This window comes from Pholis gunnellus (genome assembly GCF_910591455.1).
Source record: "Pholis gunnellus genome assembly, chromosome: 4".
Classification (NCBI taxonomy): Eukaryota; Metazoa; Chordata; class Actinopteri; order Perciformes; family Pholidae; genus Pholis; species Pholis gunnellus.
The window spans coordinates 10,253,429-10,267,720 of NC_136530.1; the positions used below are offsets into that span (position 1 = coordinate 10,253,429).

Here is a 14,292-nt window from a genome sequence, read left to right on the forward strand (position 1 = left end):
ACGCAGCCAGACAGTCAATCAGACAAGCTGAGGTCTGTCTAGAGCACCCCTAATAAAAACCTCTTAGCATTCAAATGGTGTACCAGCGCTGCACTGGAGTCTGATTAACACACTGCTTCTCATTAGATGAGTTTGGGTAATGAACTTACTTACATTCTGCTATTAGATGAAACTTTAATCAGTTACAGACAAGCCAGGAGCCCATGGCATCAGAAGAAAACCCAGCTGGTTGATGCTATTGTTGATGTTCATTTGACATCATTTACACAGTTGTAATAGGGAGGCTTGAGAGACACCGCTGACCGAAACAAAGATGATGTAAATTAAATATGACTTCTTTTATATGTCTCTAGCCCTGTTGGGATGAACATGAACATTTTATATAAAGAATACTGCAGGGTCACCCACAAATAAATGTCCTTATGTTCAGAGATGGACGGTGCCAAAAAGAGGGAGCAGTTAACACCCACGATTAAAGTTTAGAACTTTTGCTTTTCAGTCAAGTGATTTATGTTGCTCATTGAGGATTGAAAAGTTCTGTCTCTTTAAATATATATTATGATTTAAATCCCTGTTATGAAGAGACTTTTTTTTTTTCACATTTCTCAGTTAGTCTCTCTCAAGAGGGAGAACATAATCTGGTCCATGTACCTTAAAGGTGGTTAAAAAGTGTGACAGTTACAAGATCTCATATATATAATAGTGCCAAGGGAAGGGAATAAAGTGACAAGTTCATCTCAGGTTTCTCAGCATTCAGGAGTTGCTTGATTTGAACTACATTAACGAAAGTAATGCATAGAATTGGGTCAACCTCTCAACAATATGGAAATCATGTACCCAGAACAGCTTCTCTGCAAAAAGTTGTTAAATGGCAGATGGGGTGCAGTAAACGTTTTAATGGTGAATATGAGCAATGTTAAACTTTACTTGGCATTGCACTTCCACTAAAATGTACAACTGCCAATATTTGTGACTGGCTTAATCTATATTTAAAAGATTAGAGTAGAAAATGTCATGGTGCTGCATAAACTTTACAGTCCACTTTATGCACTTGTCTTTAAAAAAGGTCTGTACTTCAACTCCCTCTAACTTAAATGCGCTGTTGATTCAAAAGGCCAAATCAGGAGCAGTCTGGCTCTAAATGTCTGTAAAGGCGCCAAACTATTCCCTTGCTTTTACACTCCACACTGGCCAGTGCTTATTAAAACTCTGTCATTGTTTTGATTCGATGGCTAAAGCGATGACATGGGGAGAGTTTAGAGATGTACTGTGAGGAAAACCAGCCAGAGGTTTATACATTTTCCAAATCCCTTCAGGCCTAAAGATAAACACTGAGCATTGTTAAAACTAAGCAGAGCTATGAAGGTGTGTAGTGAAGTGCACATCACAATGAGTGTGTATGCGTGTGTACTGTGTGTGTGTGAAACAGTTGTGCATTAATGCATTACTCAATGTGAAAAGACTGGTGTGAAGTTTGCACAGTTTCCTGCCTCAAGGTCTCCATTAATACTTCTTCACCTTTCTTTTGTCCCTCCATCATTTCACACCTCTTATTGAAATACTTATAATTCTCCCCGCCTGTGCTTCCCCTCCTGCTTGCTATCTTTTTGTCCATCTACCACGCTCACCTGCTGTGCCTCGACCTCTCTTCGCCTCACTCCATCCACTCCTCCCCTCTTCTTTCATCAATCTCTCCCTCTCTTAAACTTTGTATTCCTTTTCTATTTCTTTCTTGCTCCTTTTCCTTCATATTTCTGTCTCTCAAACAACCTACTTCCTCCACTCTTTTATTACCCATCTTTTTATCCGTCATGGCTCCCTCCCTCCCAATTCTGTCACCACTCCTCCTCTCACCTCATATCCCTCTTTCTCTGAACCCCAATCCCCCTCGTCTCCTTCTTTCTCTCCACCCCATCACTCCCAACCTCTCCTTTGTGAACCCAACCTCTGTTTTCTCTATTTCATCATTTCTTCTCTCACCCTTCTCATCCCCTTTCTCGCTGCACTGATGACCCTCCTTCTTTGCCTTTTTTTTCTCCCTCTTTCTCCACTTCTCCCTCATTCTCCTTGCTTTTCTCTCTCTGTCTCTGCGGCCTACAGACGTATTTACCCCCCAGACGACAAGCTGCTGTTGGAGAAGTATGAAAGCCTGCTCTCGGCCGCCTTTCAGACCTTCCTCGCCGGGCGAGCTGCCTCACTTCAAAAGGAAATGAATAATCCTCTGAAACGAATGAAGGCACGTACGTCAGTGGCAGACTGTCAGACGCACACACACACGCAAACATCATATAAACCCGCATAGACCCACACACAAACATATACACACAGTATGCAGACACTTGTGGAGAAGCACATTCTAAAAAAAAGAAACACACATGCATTTCTATTAAGATTCTGCCCACAGAGACAAGAAAGGATGCGCAAATAATGCGGAAAGTGTGCCGCAGTCCTTCAGATTTGTTAGAACGTCTGACAGTATGTCCTTCTTCTTCTCTATCTGCCTCGCTTTCCCACTGTCATTCAGTCACTTTCTCCACGAATATTTATTGTGCTGTGAACATGAGCTTTTAAACGCAAATCAAATCCCACAAAACAATGTCATTTTGGTTTCTTTACAGCCAGACACTCTTGAGTTTGTCTTCTCTTCTTTCTCTATCCTCCTGTCAAAGTTAGTTGTGAAAAGGCTTCAAGGTTGATTTCAGTAGTTGCCCATATCTGGAGTGTACTTACCTACATGTTGTTTATTCATAGGATTCAGGGATACACATTTGAACATATATATGAGAACACAAACGAAGACATGCACATGTTTGCATTGGGGTAGAAGTATTTGTATGCATGTAAATGTCAATGCTTCTTTGGTACCAGAACAGATGTAGTTTCAGCTAAACCTTGAAGGAAGAAATGAAGGGACTTTGCAAAGGAGAGAGGTTGATTTCCATTCCACACAACTTTAGCAGAGAGAGGGGGGCGTATGGAGTGACATCTCACAATGGTCTACATTGATCAACAAATTAAAAATAAGACTTACAAATGTGTTCAAAGATTTGTGCATAATTTGGGGCATTCACAAATGTGTGTTTCAAACCACACACAAATTCCATTTCCAAGCATAAAAAGTTCATATCATATGAAAAGTAACGTTATAGACTCCTCAATTTCGAATATTTTAACTCTATTTTACCAAACACGAGATCATGTAAGCTGTAAATCTGTATGTAATATTTACATTTGCTTGTGTTTTGATACTATTTTCCATTTTCCATACTATTCTCCAGCTCAACACAGATCTACAAAACGCTTCCTTTACAAATCAATTAAACAAAAAGACACAGAGGAAGGCATTGTGGGATAATAAAACACATGGAGGGAAGACGCATTGATCAGTAGTAAAGATGCAGATGAACCAAAAAAACATACTGCTTTTTACAACAAAATAATAATAGTGAATACTGAATATGGATTCTTTATTTTTTTATAGTCGTATTGACGTTACAAATTCATATCAAAGCACAGGGAGGAGATGTAATATGCAACTATTGCAACTTTTATAGAAACAACCCCACCTTAACAGCAACTAGCCCCTCAAAGTTATTGTCTGTCAGAGAATCTCTGCAGATAATTTTTATAGAGACGTCAATCAAAGATCAGGCGGAATGGTACAACGGGCCGAGGTAACTTTAATTAAGTCAACACAAAGAGATGTGGCTCTTGTTCCAAGTAGGAAAGGAGAGAGATAATAAGAACAAAGGACGCTCGAGAATTTGCTATCTAATAACATGATCATGAGTGACAAGTGGACTGCCCTTATTAATGGACGGAGTGGGAGATACTAATCTTGGCAATTTTTGGAAAAGAAAGGGTGTTTCTGAATTTGAATATGATTTTCAGCAAGGGAAGAATAAAACTTGATTTGAGGTACTTTTCTTTACAGGCTTCAGGTGGGGTTGTTTGTGCTCCTCAGCTTTGCTTTTTGTGTAGTCATTGTTGTTGATTGCAGTGCACACAGATAGTGGAGACAGAGTTTAGCTAATTTATAGCCTGCACGATTTGCACTTAGTTTGAGTGCAATTGCCAGTCGTTGTTTTGCCTCTGCTTACAAAGCAAGACATCCTCTAACATGTTAGGAAATTAGCTATCCAATGTTTGCATTAGTGTCAAACTGCCTAAATATAACCATTTAAAACTTTGTAGATAAACCTATCCTTCTTAAGGTTTCTACCTTAACAACAATTTATGATTGTGTGATAAACCAAAGCCTTTAACTGCACCAGTCACAGTGCTTTGGCCTACAACCCTGGTGGGATCAATAATCCCTCATAATCTGACGTGCATTGCGTGTTTGGATAGTTTTTCCTGGGGCAGGAGGTCATTTGTCAACGTTCCATCAACATATCAGTCAAGTCCGACGGACATTGTACCCGCAAGACTCATATTTGATGCGTTAGTGGTTTCACAGGGCCATGAATTGAAAAATGTCATGGATTGTCACACTATCAAAGAAAATAAAACGTGTGTGATCCTAGCAAAAACATGCACTGCAGAGCTTGGCTTCATTGCTGTGCTACAGACAGCACACCCACTAGTGACGCTGGTCTCTACAGGGTTTGCATCACTCTTCTCCCCACTTTCATTACTGTTAGGTAGACAGGTATGCATCAAATTGTTTCTGTTGTTAGCTATCTGTGTTTTCCCGCCCGCTCAGCTGATGTATTCCCATTCCTCCATTTTTCTCACATGGACACTGAAAATAAAAAATCAAAGTGCACTCTGCCAATATAATAAAATATCAGAAGTACACAAACTGCAAGTGTTGTGTGGGAACACTTCACAGTCAGAGGTGTGAATCTTCACTGGCCTCACAATTGGATTTGATTACGATTCACCTACACGCATCAAAGGATTCTTATAGCATCTCAATATATTGCATCCTCAATATTCTATATTACTGCAGATGGCTACTTTTCCATCACTTAATACAGACAGTGAGAAAAATCTGAATTACTTTTTTAGTAAATGCTTCAAAAATCAAACTAAAACTGTCTATAATGTAAAAAGCTGCATCTTTTCAATATCAGAATCTGTGTGACCCACCTGTACTGCATTACTAGTGTGTTGTAATGTACATAAGGTTTTCACATAGCAGCTCTAAGACAGGCTCTTCCTGAACGCCTATGGCATTCTACACTGCATGAATTAGCCTAGCAGAATTTAGTTAGTAAGTTTGTTACTTTGTCTTACTCAAAGCTCTTCTTCACTTACTTAGTTTAGGACAAAACAAAACTGCAGTTCAATTTCTGCCTGCATACACATTTATTTAGGCCTCACATTGTTGAAACAGAGCAGCTATAATATCGGTGGAGACAGCAACAAGTTAGCGGACTGCCGAGTGTGTCTCTCAGCTCCGTGCACACAAAGCTTCGCCCCCGGTAAAATACAGAGGTCAAAGGAGAGGAGAGAAAGAGGACAGTCAGGAGAGACTCAAGCGTGTCAGTAAATGACAGCAAAAACGCAGTAAAGGCTGTCACTGAGCTGAAATGAAATCAAATACCCCCGCTGCGGACAGCTCAAAATTGACTTCCAGTAGTTGATAGCGAAGAGGAAAATAGGATGAAAACATGAGCTGCATATGTGCTGCTGATTAATTTACACGTCAGGCAGAATTAACAACACATCATTGAGGCCAAATACCTGAACCCAGGACCAGCAAGTACAGCCCGTTCTCGCTCCCAAATCATCAAATACGGAAGCTTGGTCAGTGGCCCTTAACATCAAACTATGACACTCCATGTGACCGAATTTATGGCGGAAGTAAAGGAAGAAGTCAGATGACGTGGTATAAAGAGCGACGGAGGAGGACGAGGTGTATAGATACGTATCCTAGCCTACTTAACAAAGTAGCAAACAGAATTACTTTAACCCAGACCACAATCTTTACCTAACCCTAACCGTGTAGTTTTGATCTCTAAATATACCCACGTTATTTTCTGCGAACACAGAAGTTTATTTTGAAAAGACATTGTATGCATGGAACAAGCGGAAATTGACAAATGCAAAACTGACTGTAGAGGGATATGTAGAGCGCCAACGAAGCGTCACTGACCAAGTTGCTGTATTTGACGAGTTGGGAGGGAAAACGTGTTGGCCAGTATCATCCAATGCACTGCATTTGATCCTGCAGTTCCACTCCAACCAGTGCCACCTACAGGCAAAAACAGTTATTGTAGCAGTTTCGAGCTGCCACCTATATACGTGAAATGATAGTCGGAACTGTATTTTTACAGCTGCTGTTTGTTATGTAAGAATCTTTAAAAAATCTGAAAATATTTTCGACTCAACAGTGAGAGTAGAAGAGTCTCTGCAAAGCGTAACCTACATGCTTTGAAGAAGAAATGAGAGGGGTCCTCAGTTTTTTCTTTTATTTGTCTAAAAGAATAAGCCCAATTTTACCTAGAAGTTTTCTTCTGGCTCAGGGTTTTTTTTATTTTAAGATGGAGGAAGTAAATCCCTTACCACGATGAGACAACGTCATCTGTCAAACAGCCAAGAAATATGAAGTCAGAGAATGTCACGGTAGAAGCTGCCAGCAACAGAGAAAAATTACTGCTTTTTAATAAAAATTGATAAAAATTCAAAAGCTCGCTGGACAGGACTACCCACTTGGTCATGCGGTGCCAAAGAAGTACTTTGTTTGGACAATATAGTTTATGAGCTGCGTATAAAGAGATTGTTGGCGATAGCAAAGTACTGTAACAGGCACTTACATATTATATGGACTAACACACACAGAGGGTTTAAAATATTTAATTTGTAAAGTGATCATTACATTTCATAATCTATGAAAGTTAGGAAACACTTATTAGTGACTGTACAGCCAGTGATTGCTGAATAAGAGCTCTCCTCCATCATTTGATGTAGACTCCCTGGGTTGTAAAATTGTTTTACTAAAGTGAAACTACGTAACTTTCAGTTAATGTGTAATGTCTTGATTTTCTTCCATGCTGTAAAACATCAAAACCTCCATGTAATCTGCTTTGGAGCAGTTTAACAAGGTAATAGGTCTCCAGTGATTTTTAAACCATGGTGGATGAGGAAGCTTTCACCGCGTAAAAGGTTATTGAGTTGGCAGACTTTTATTGAAGTAAAAATTTCTCTAGTTTTGCATTTGTCAATTCACATACATTCAAAATGTATTTTCAAAACAAACCTAATAAATTACGAAATACTTCAAAATCAACATAAATACCCCCAACTAACTCACTCAGTATTGAAATGTTGACTCTCCTTTTTATGTTTTCTTCATTTCTTTTTCTGAACAGCTTAAAATATGAAGAATTAACACTTCTATATCTGACACTATCTCAACTGTCTGATCAGACTGCGACCCAACCCTGTCCACACCATTACGCACGTAAACACTTGCATAGCCACATAAAGGTATACATAAACTAAAAAGACACACAACAGAAAGGCTTCATTTAGAAAAAAGTCAAAAGCTAAAAAAACGTATCTGAGCCCATGGATGTGTATTTAATACTTCCAGACGTGGAAGTATGCCACTGTACACACATGTACACACACACAGATGTTCGTGCACAAACACACCAACACAAAGAGCCAGAGCACTGCGACCTTTTCAAGAACCTCAGAAAGCTGCTTGATGGCTAATCTGAGAGAAAACAATCACTTTTCAACTGTATTTGAGCGTTAAATGTGGGAGCTTTTGATGTCCCGGGCCATGAAGCAACATTAATCACCTTTGCTTGCATTTCAGCTACGGCCAAATGGCCAAGGCCCCAGCATTCTGGCCGTGACGCTGCCTTTTTCCAAATTCACCCTCTAAGTGCTGCCAAATAGCAATGCATGTGCAGCCAGGGCCTTTTGTCTAACCCCCAGATAAGGTGCACATGCCTGTTAAGTCAAACTTTTTCATCCCTCCCTCTTTTTTGATCAATAAAGTTTCTTAATTCCTAACAACTCATTTTGACTTCAAAGTAATTAGAGTTATAAAACATCAAAGAATTTAGATTATCAGTGTATTATCCAGATGTAACTACCTTGTTAGTCTTTGCGGATGCTTGATATTCTACAGTAGGCTCTTCATGTAACATAAATCATAACCTTTGGCGTATTCTCATCCACCTTGTGTTTTCGGTATGTGTTGTGTAGGAGGAGGACATCTTGGATCTGCTGGAGCAATGCGAGCTGGACGACGAGAAGCTGATGGGCAAATCCTCCAGGCAACGAGGCCCTAAGGTGGGTGAGAGTGAGAGAGAGGTAGGGAGACACAGACACCAACAGAGAGGAGGGAGAATAAGGGCCAAAAGCCTCAAGGGAACTACAAAAAAGTGCAAAGGAGAGTGTCACAGCGAGAGAAAGAGAGAGGGACGGGGTAGGCAGGTAGGCAGATGCCTGAAGCTAACGCCCACAGAAAGCATATAGGACGTGTTTCTTAAAAATAAAGAGGGGGGTCGCGGGTTAGGTGAGAAAGAAAAGAATCAGAAAAAGGCCCAAAGAAAAGACCCAACTCCCCTAGGGGACAGCTGTCAGGCGCTCTCTCGCGCTCTCAACGTGCTATCTTTCTTTCTGTCTATCTCCCTCTCTTTCCCTCTCTCCCTCTGTCACATACACCTCTACGCCCCCTCGATTTCCCACGACAGCACATTACTCCCTCCATCACCTTGCTTCACTCCCCTCCCTTCACCTCTTCATCCCTATTCTCTCTCTCTCTCTCTCTCTCTCTCTCTCTGTACATCTACATCCATCCCTCAGTCGAGGGCTAAATTGGCTGGAACACTCAAAGAGTGTGTTAGGGACTCGACAGCGCAGCATTAGAGAGGCCTTAGCTGGAATGAGGACTTGTTCAGACACAATCACTGTTGTCCAAATTAATTTGGACCCCGTCAGTTTCGATGTTGCCGAGTGTGCTGAGAGAGACATTGAGAGCGGGGGAAAAAGAAAGAGCTGTGACGGATAGATTCGCTCCTTGGGGTGTAGCGCTCGCAAGCCATCTGGTGAAACCGAACCAGCGAGTGTGCGAAAGCTCGAAGAGAGGAGTGAAGCAAAGGGATTAGAGGGAGGATTCTGAGGGAAGGAATGGCCGCTAAGGTTTGCTTTTGCTGAGGAAATGTTCAGACGCAGAGGACAAGTGGTAGAGAGCGAGGAAGGCAGGAAGGGAATTGGTGAAAGGAGGGAGAGCTAGCAAGTGCCTCAAAGTTTTCCTTCTCCTCTTATTTAGTTGTTTCTTTTATTGGCTTTTTGAGTCCTACTCTTGTAAGCATGATATTCACCATATCACATTTGTTCCTCGCGGTGTCCTCAGCTGACCATTTAGCTTGAATATATCGCTCTCACTCCGTCATCCAAAGTTTCTCTCTGTCTCTCTCCTCATCTGTTCAGTGTCTGGCTTTCTCTTGCTGGCTTGTGTTTATCCACTGTGTTCCTGTTTCCTTTTCTCCTTCCAATCGTATGTTCATTGTCCTTTTCTCTCTCTCTTTCTCTCTGTGCTCATTTCCGTTCACCGCGTCTATTCAATGCCTCATCTCTGTTCCTCCCTGCTCCAATACTCGGATTCACCTTGTAGTCCTCCTTATTTCTCTCTCCATCAATCTGATGTTCCCATCTTCCCTTTTATTCTCCTCTCATGTATTTAATCTCTCTGTCTCGATCCTCCTCTATCAGTCACCCGCACAGCTATCCGGCGGTGACTGTGTAAGCCCTGTGATCACTTCCTGCCCATTAATTTGGGTGGCCTGACAGCACTGCCCGAGCTAACCGTTGAATAACAGATGTATAAATGCTTTATTAATGCTATCAGCATGTCCCCTTCCAGGATGTGAAATAGACAACTTAATGAACTCCTGAGGAAAAAAAAAAATGTGTTTGCGTTTTAGGGCGAAGTAGATCATCATTTCATGTGCAGAAGTCAGCCACTTGTGCTTGACTGAGATTAAAAGTTTTGGTTTTCATCAAGACAAGATGCAACCAGAGTTTCAGAACGAAAGGCTAAGTTGACTTACAGTTTCTTGTTGTATCATGTACACAGCCTGTCATGCGAAACATTTAATATGTAAAGAAACTTCTACTTTGAATAGGTGCCACTCATACTGACAGCCGGGCTTAAAAGGGAGTGCATGTGTAATTGTGCATCTGTGCATAATGAGCCTGCAAGCAAATATACACTCGTGTGGGCACGTGGGCTAGCCGAGTCACCACCAGGTCTCCCAGTGACAGATGGTAATGGACTGAGGGTGAGGAGAGGCTCAGGGAGGCTGACAACATCTCAATGTATTTATGTACAAGTGTGTGTGTGTGTGTGTGTGTTTGTTTACTGTTGTACTTATGTCCTTGTGAGAGGTTGTTTGAGTTTTAGAATTTGGAAGGAAGTCATTTGTCCCAAAGGAGGTACTTTTGGATGGTGCAAGGCTATAAAGTGAATGCAACACATGAGTGTGTGAGAGAGAGAGGAAGGTCATATATTAATTATCATGTCCGTTTCATCTGTGTATGTGTGCACAAATTAATATAATATATCGACCTATGTGTACTTCTTTTCAATATATGTGTGTTTGCCTTACGTGTCTGTATCTGTGTTTTTATCCCTGACAGCCCATGACCGCCATGCCAGAATGCAGTCAGACACCGCGACGTCAACGACCGGACTACCTGGCTGACTTCACCAGCGGCAGCAGCGCCGATAACTCCTGCTCCTCCTCAGACGAAGAAGAGGAGGAGGAGGAGAGGAAAGCAGGAGAAGGAGGAGGAGGCGGAGAGAAGAGGGAGAAGAAGGTTTCCTACGACCTTGCGGAGAGCAAGGAGAAGAACTTGGCTGAGCGCTCAGGTAAAGCAGCAGGATGGGTAAAAGTGTCTAAGAATGGCTTCATTAGGACGCCAGAGCGCCGGGGTTTGACAGGGCCCTTGTTTCCTGCAATCTTTCTTTCTTGCTTTGTTTGCTTTCTTATTTACTGGAACCATCTATCTGATTACAGCGGTTAACTTAATTGCTAAAACAAACGTGTTATTCAGATGTATTAATGTGCACAGTCAGACACCTACACATTTACACATCTTCTTTAAGATTTCTGTTTTAGCGTTTGCGTCTCTATTTCGATCCTATCTGACTACAGCAGAGAACAAAGAGCAGACGGGAGCGATAGCGAGTGTGAATGTTTATAATGATGCTATAAGGAAATTGGATAGTATTCATAGTTGTACCGAACACATTTCCAAATACAAGTGCTTGCACAGACACTTTTTTAAATACAAATGCTGAGAGTTTTGCTTTGATCAGTACCTTCAGCTCACACAAGCACATGCTCTCCAGCAGATGCATGGGGCAGGTCGTGAGGGTGTGAGCCAGCAGGGGGGAAAATACAGATGTTTATCAGCCCACCAGTATTTATGTTCCTATTTGATGTGATAAAATGGTAGTAGGTCCTTGGATTTTAATTAAAGTGTAAGCAGGGTGATCATAGTCTCTGACTCGTGAAAAGTGGCTCTTTGTTGCAGAGTTTTTTAAGTTAAGGAGGTTCTTAGCTTTACACACTATAGCTGGACACACACACACACACATATAATGAAGCACTGAAAATCACTCGAGGGAAGAAAAGCACCGTGCAGTTACACTGAATAGAAGGTGAAGGCAGAGAAGAAGGAGTTTGATTGAAAGAAAAAGGGAGGGAAAAAAAATACCCCTTTCGTTGTTTACCTTGAAAACACCTTGAGTTTAATGCTAAAATATTCCTGGTTTTATAGTGAGAGCGATAAGTCTCAAGCATTCCCACCAATTCGCATAAGTCACAAAGATCAACTCACTTTCAGCTCTCTGAAGTGAGAAAGAGATCGCCTTTCACTGCATTCTATGTGCCAACCTTGGAAAGAAGAAATTCTTTGGTTGCATTGTGGGCGGACGCTAGATAGATAGAAATAGAAAGGACCCTTGCTTGATGAGCTCATTCTATTTGTCACAAAATAAGGGACAAAGCCATGAAAAAGACCAACTTTTGGATCTTTGTATATATGTGTGTGTGTGTGTGTGTGTGCTTGTGCAGAGAGAGAGAGAGAGAGAGAGACAGAAACCCTTCCAAGCCCTACTTCATACCAAACCACCAAAGGGTTGATGGACTAAGCCCCATAATACTTTCATTTGGCAAAATATCCAAACCTCGGACAGTTTAGCAGCACTTGCGTCCAAACTTGATGTCAGACAGACACAAACTGCACAAATAGACAACACACACTAATACACTGGCTGGTAGACAATCTGGAGGAGTTTCAAGGGTGACGGAGAGAGTTAGTATTTCCTGTGTTTTTCTACTGTGTGTCTGAGAGAGAGATGCTCTTTAATCCATCCCCAAACCAGACAAGACTACTGTTTAGTTTCTGGTTTCCACTACACATGCTGCGGTTGTTAATAACACACACGCACACACACTGGGCCACTGAGCCAGCGTGCCAGAGCGCCGCGGCAATGAGAGTTTTAAAGCCACACTTCATCTCCAAAGCCACCAGGCAACGGATGGAAAGCAGAGAGGAAAGCTTGACAGTGACTGGGGCACTGAGACAGGATCAGTGAAGAAAAGAAATTGAAATGTGACAGTGAGTCAGTGTTCCTCCCCCCCCTCCCTCTCCCTCTCTTCTGTTTCTCTGCAGGTCGCATGCACTGGAAACCTCCAATCAAGTCACTCAAAACCAGCCCTGCTCCCTCTGCTTCCCCAACACTTTCTGGACCAATCAGACGCTCCATCTCCTGCCCTCGCTCCATCGCCTCCCTCTCATCGCCCAATGAGGTGCGGGCGTTGTCCTCCAGGCCTTCTCCCACAGTTCCCGTGGCCCCTCCCCTCGTCAGGCCGAGCTCCGCCACGCTGCGCTCTCACTCGCTGAGCCGGAGCGGCTCCGCCCACCGCGTGCCTCACAGCAACAGCATGGGGACCATCCACTCCAACATAGTAAGATACTCGACAGTCACACAAAGTAGAATTCACCTCTTTGCAATTCAGACTGTGTCAGATAAGTTGTCAGTCATAGAAAGCTATATGAAATTCATTTTCAAATTGTCAAGCTGTCATTTTGCTCAACATGGCAATCCTCTCCTGAGCCACTACTTCAAGTGGGTTAAAGTAAACAATCAAGTTTTATTTCACCGAAGTCTGATGCACAAATGTACTTCTGCCATCGTTGCTTCTCTCCTTCTGTGGCAAATATTGTATCTTGGCCCACTAGGAATCCCCTCAGCAGCTTCTTCGATACTGTATAAGCCTACTGTAACCTTCTATTGTGTTGCCATCTGTTGCTTTCCGCCTGCCTCCTCCATTCCCCTTCCTTCTTTACAAGTGTGCTGGTAACCTTTGCATACAGTGGAACAAACTGAAATGGAGCAGAATAATTAACATTGAGAATAGAACTAAGTGGGAAAACCTTTTGCACTGAAAGGCCATAGACTGCACCGGTTGTATGCTTGTATCCTGACAGACATGTATACAAAATGACAGGAGAATTTACTCTTTTTTTTTTTTTTTACCTTCTTACACGTTTGTGTTCCCTGTGGGAATCACACCTCTTGGGATAAGTACACGCTGGTACAGGCAATCTCATATTAGATGTTGGTTTACTAGTGAGTGCTGTGCTCTCGCAATAACAAAATGGTATTAAATGAGAAGGGTTCATATGATACGTATTACTGAAACTGCTCTGTGCCAACTGCTACGTGAACAGAATAATGATCTGTGTATACTGGTGGCAGCAGGATCATAAATTAATGAGAACTCTGGGTAAAAATGGCCGTTCATAGTAATGACGAATATTCATAAGTGATAACACATTACGCCCTGCTCACATTGTTGTTTTGACAAGTTAACAAACACTCATACATGTGACACCACTTTAATGCTCTCTTGTGCCCTAGGTTATTTGGAAGGATCCTCCTACATAAATAAGGATTGTTAAAAAAGATACAATAGTTTTTAATGAAACCTTTTTGCTTAATTGTAATGTGCATCTCTAGACTCAGTTGGTTCCTCTCGACTTGTGTGTGCGTGTAGAGCGATCCGCTGATAAACCTGAGGAGTAAAGAGCAGGAAGCCGAGCTGGTGCGTCAGACTCTGGCTGCGCTCACCGCCATGAGGATCAGGTTTCCGGGCAAAACCGAGGACGAGGCTGAGGCTGTGCTGGATGAGGTGTGTGCACTATTTCTATTGTAGTTAAAATAGTGTATTTTGTATTTATTTTTTGTGAATCGAAATTATTCAGAGGCAGAAACGGACTGTGAAAAGTGGAACAAAGGAGCAGAAGAAA

At 42.0% G+C, this 14,292-nt stretch overlaps 1 protein-coding gene across 1 annotated transcript in view; it reads left to right on the forward strand.

Moving 5' to 3' along the window:
- The window catches only part of ttll7 (tubulin tyrosine ligase-like family, member 7), a 59,970-nt gene that overhangs the window by 29,058 nt on the left and 16,620 nt on the right, over positions 1-14,292 (forward strand). The window contains exons 12-16 of the mRNA XM_079158626.1: positions 2,101-2,236; positions 8,170-8,256; positions 10,609-10,840; positions 12,652-12,947; positions 14,040-14,174. Coding sequence (XP_079014752.1) covers positions 2,101-2,236; positions 8,170-8,256; positions 10,609-10,840; positions 12,652-12,947; positions 14,040-14,174 — 886 coding nt within the window. The remainder of the gene's footprint in view (positions 1-2,100; positions 2,237-8,169; positions 8,257-10,608; positions 10,841-12,651; positions 12,948-14,039; positions 14,175-14,292) is intronic.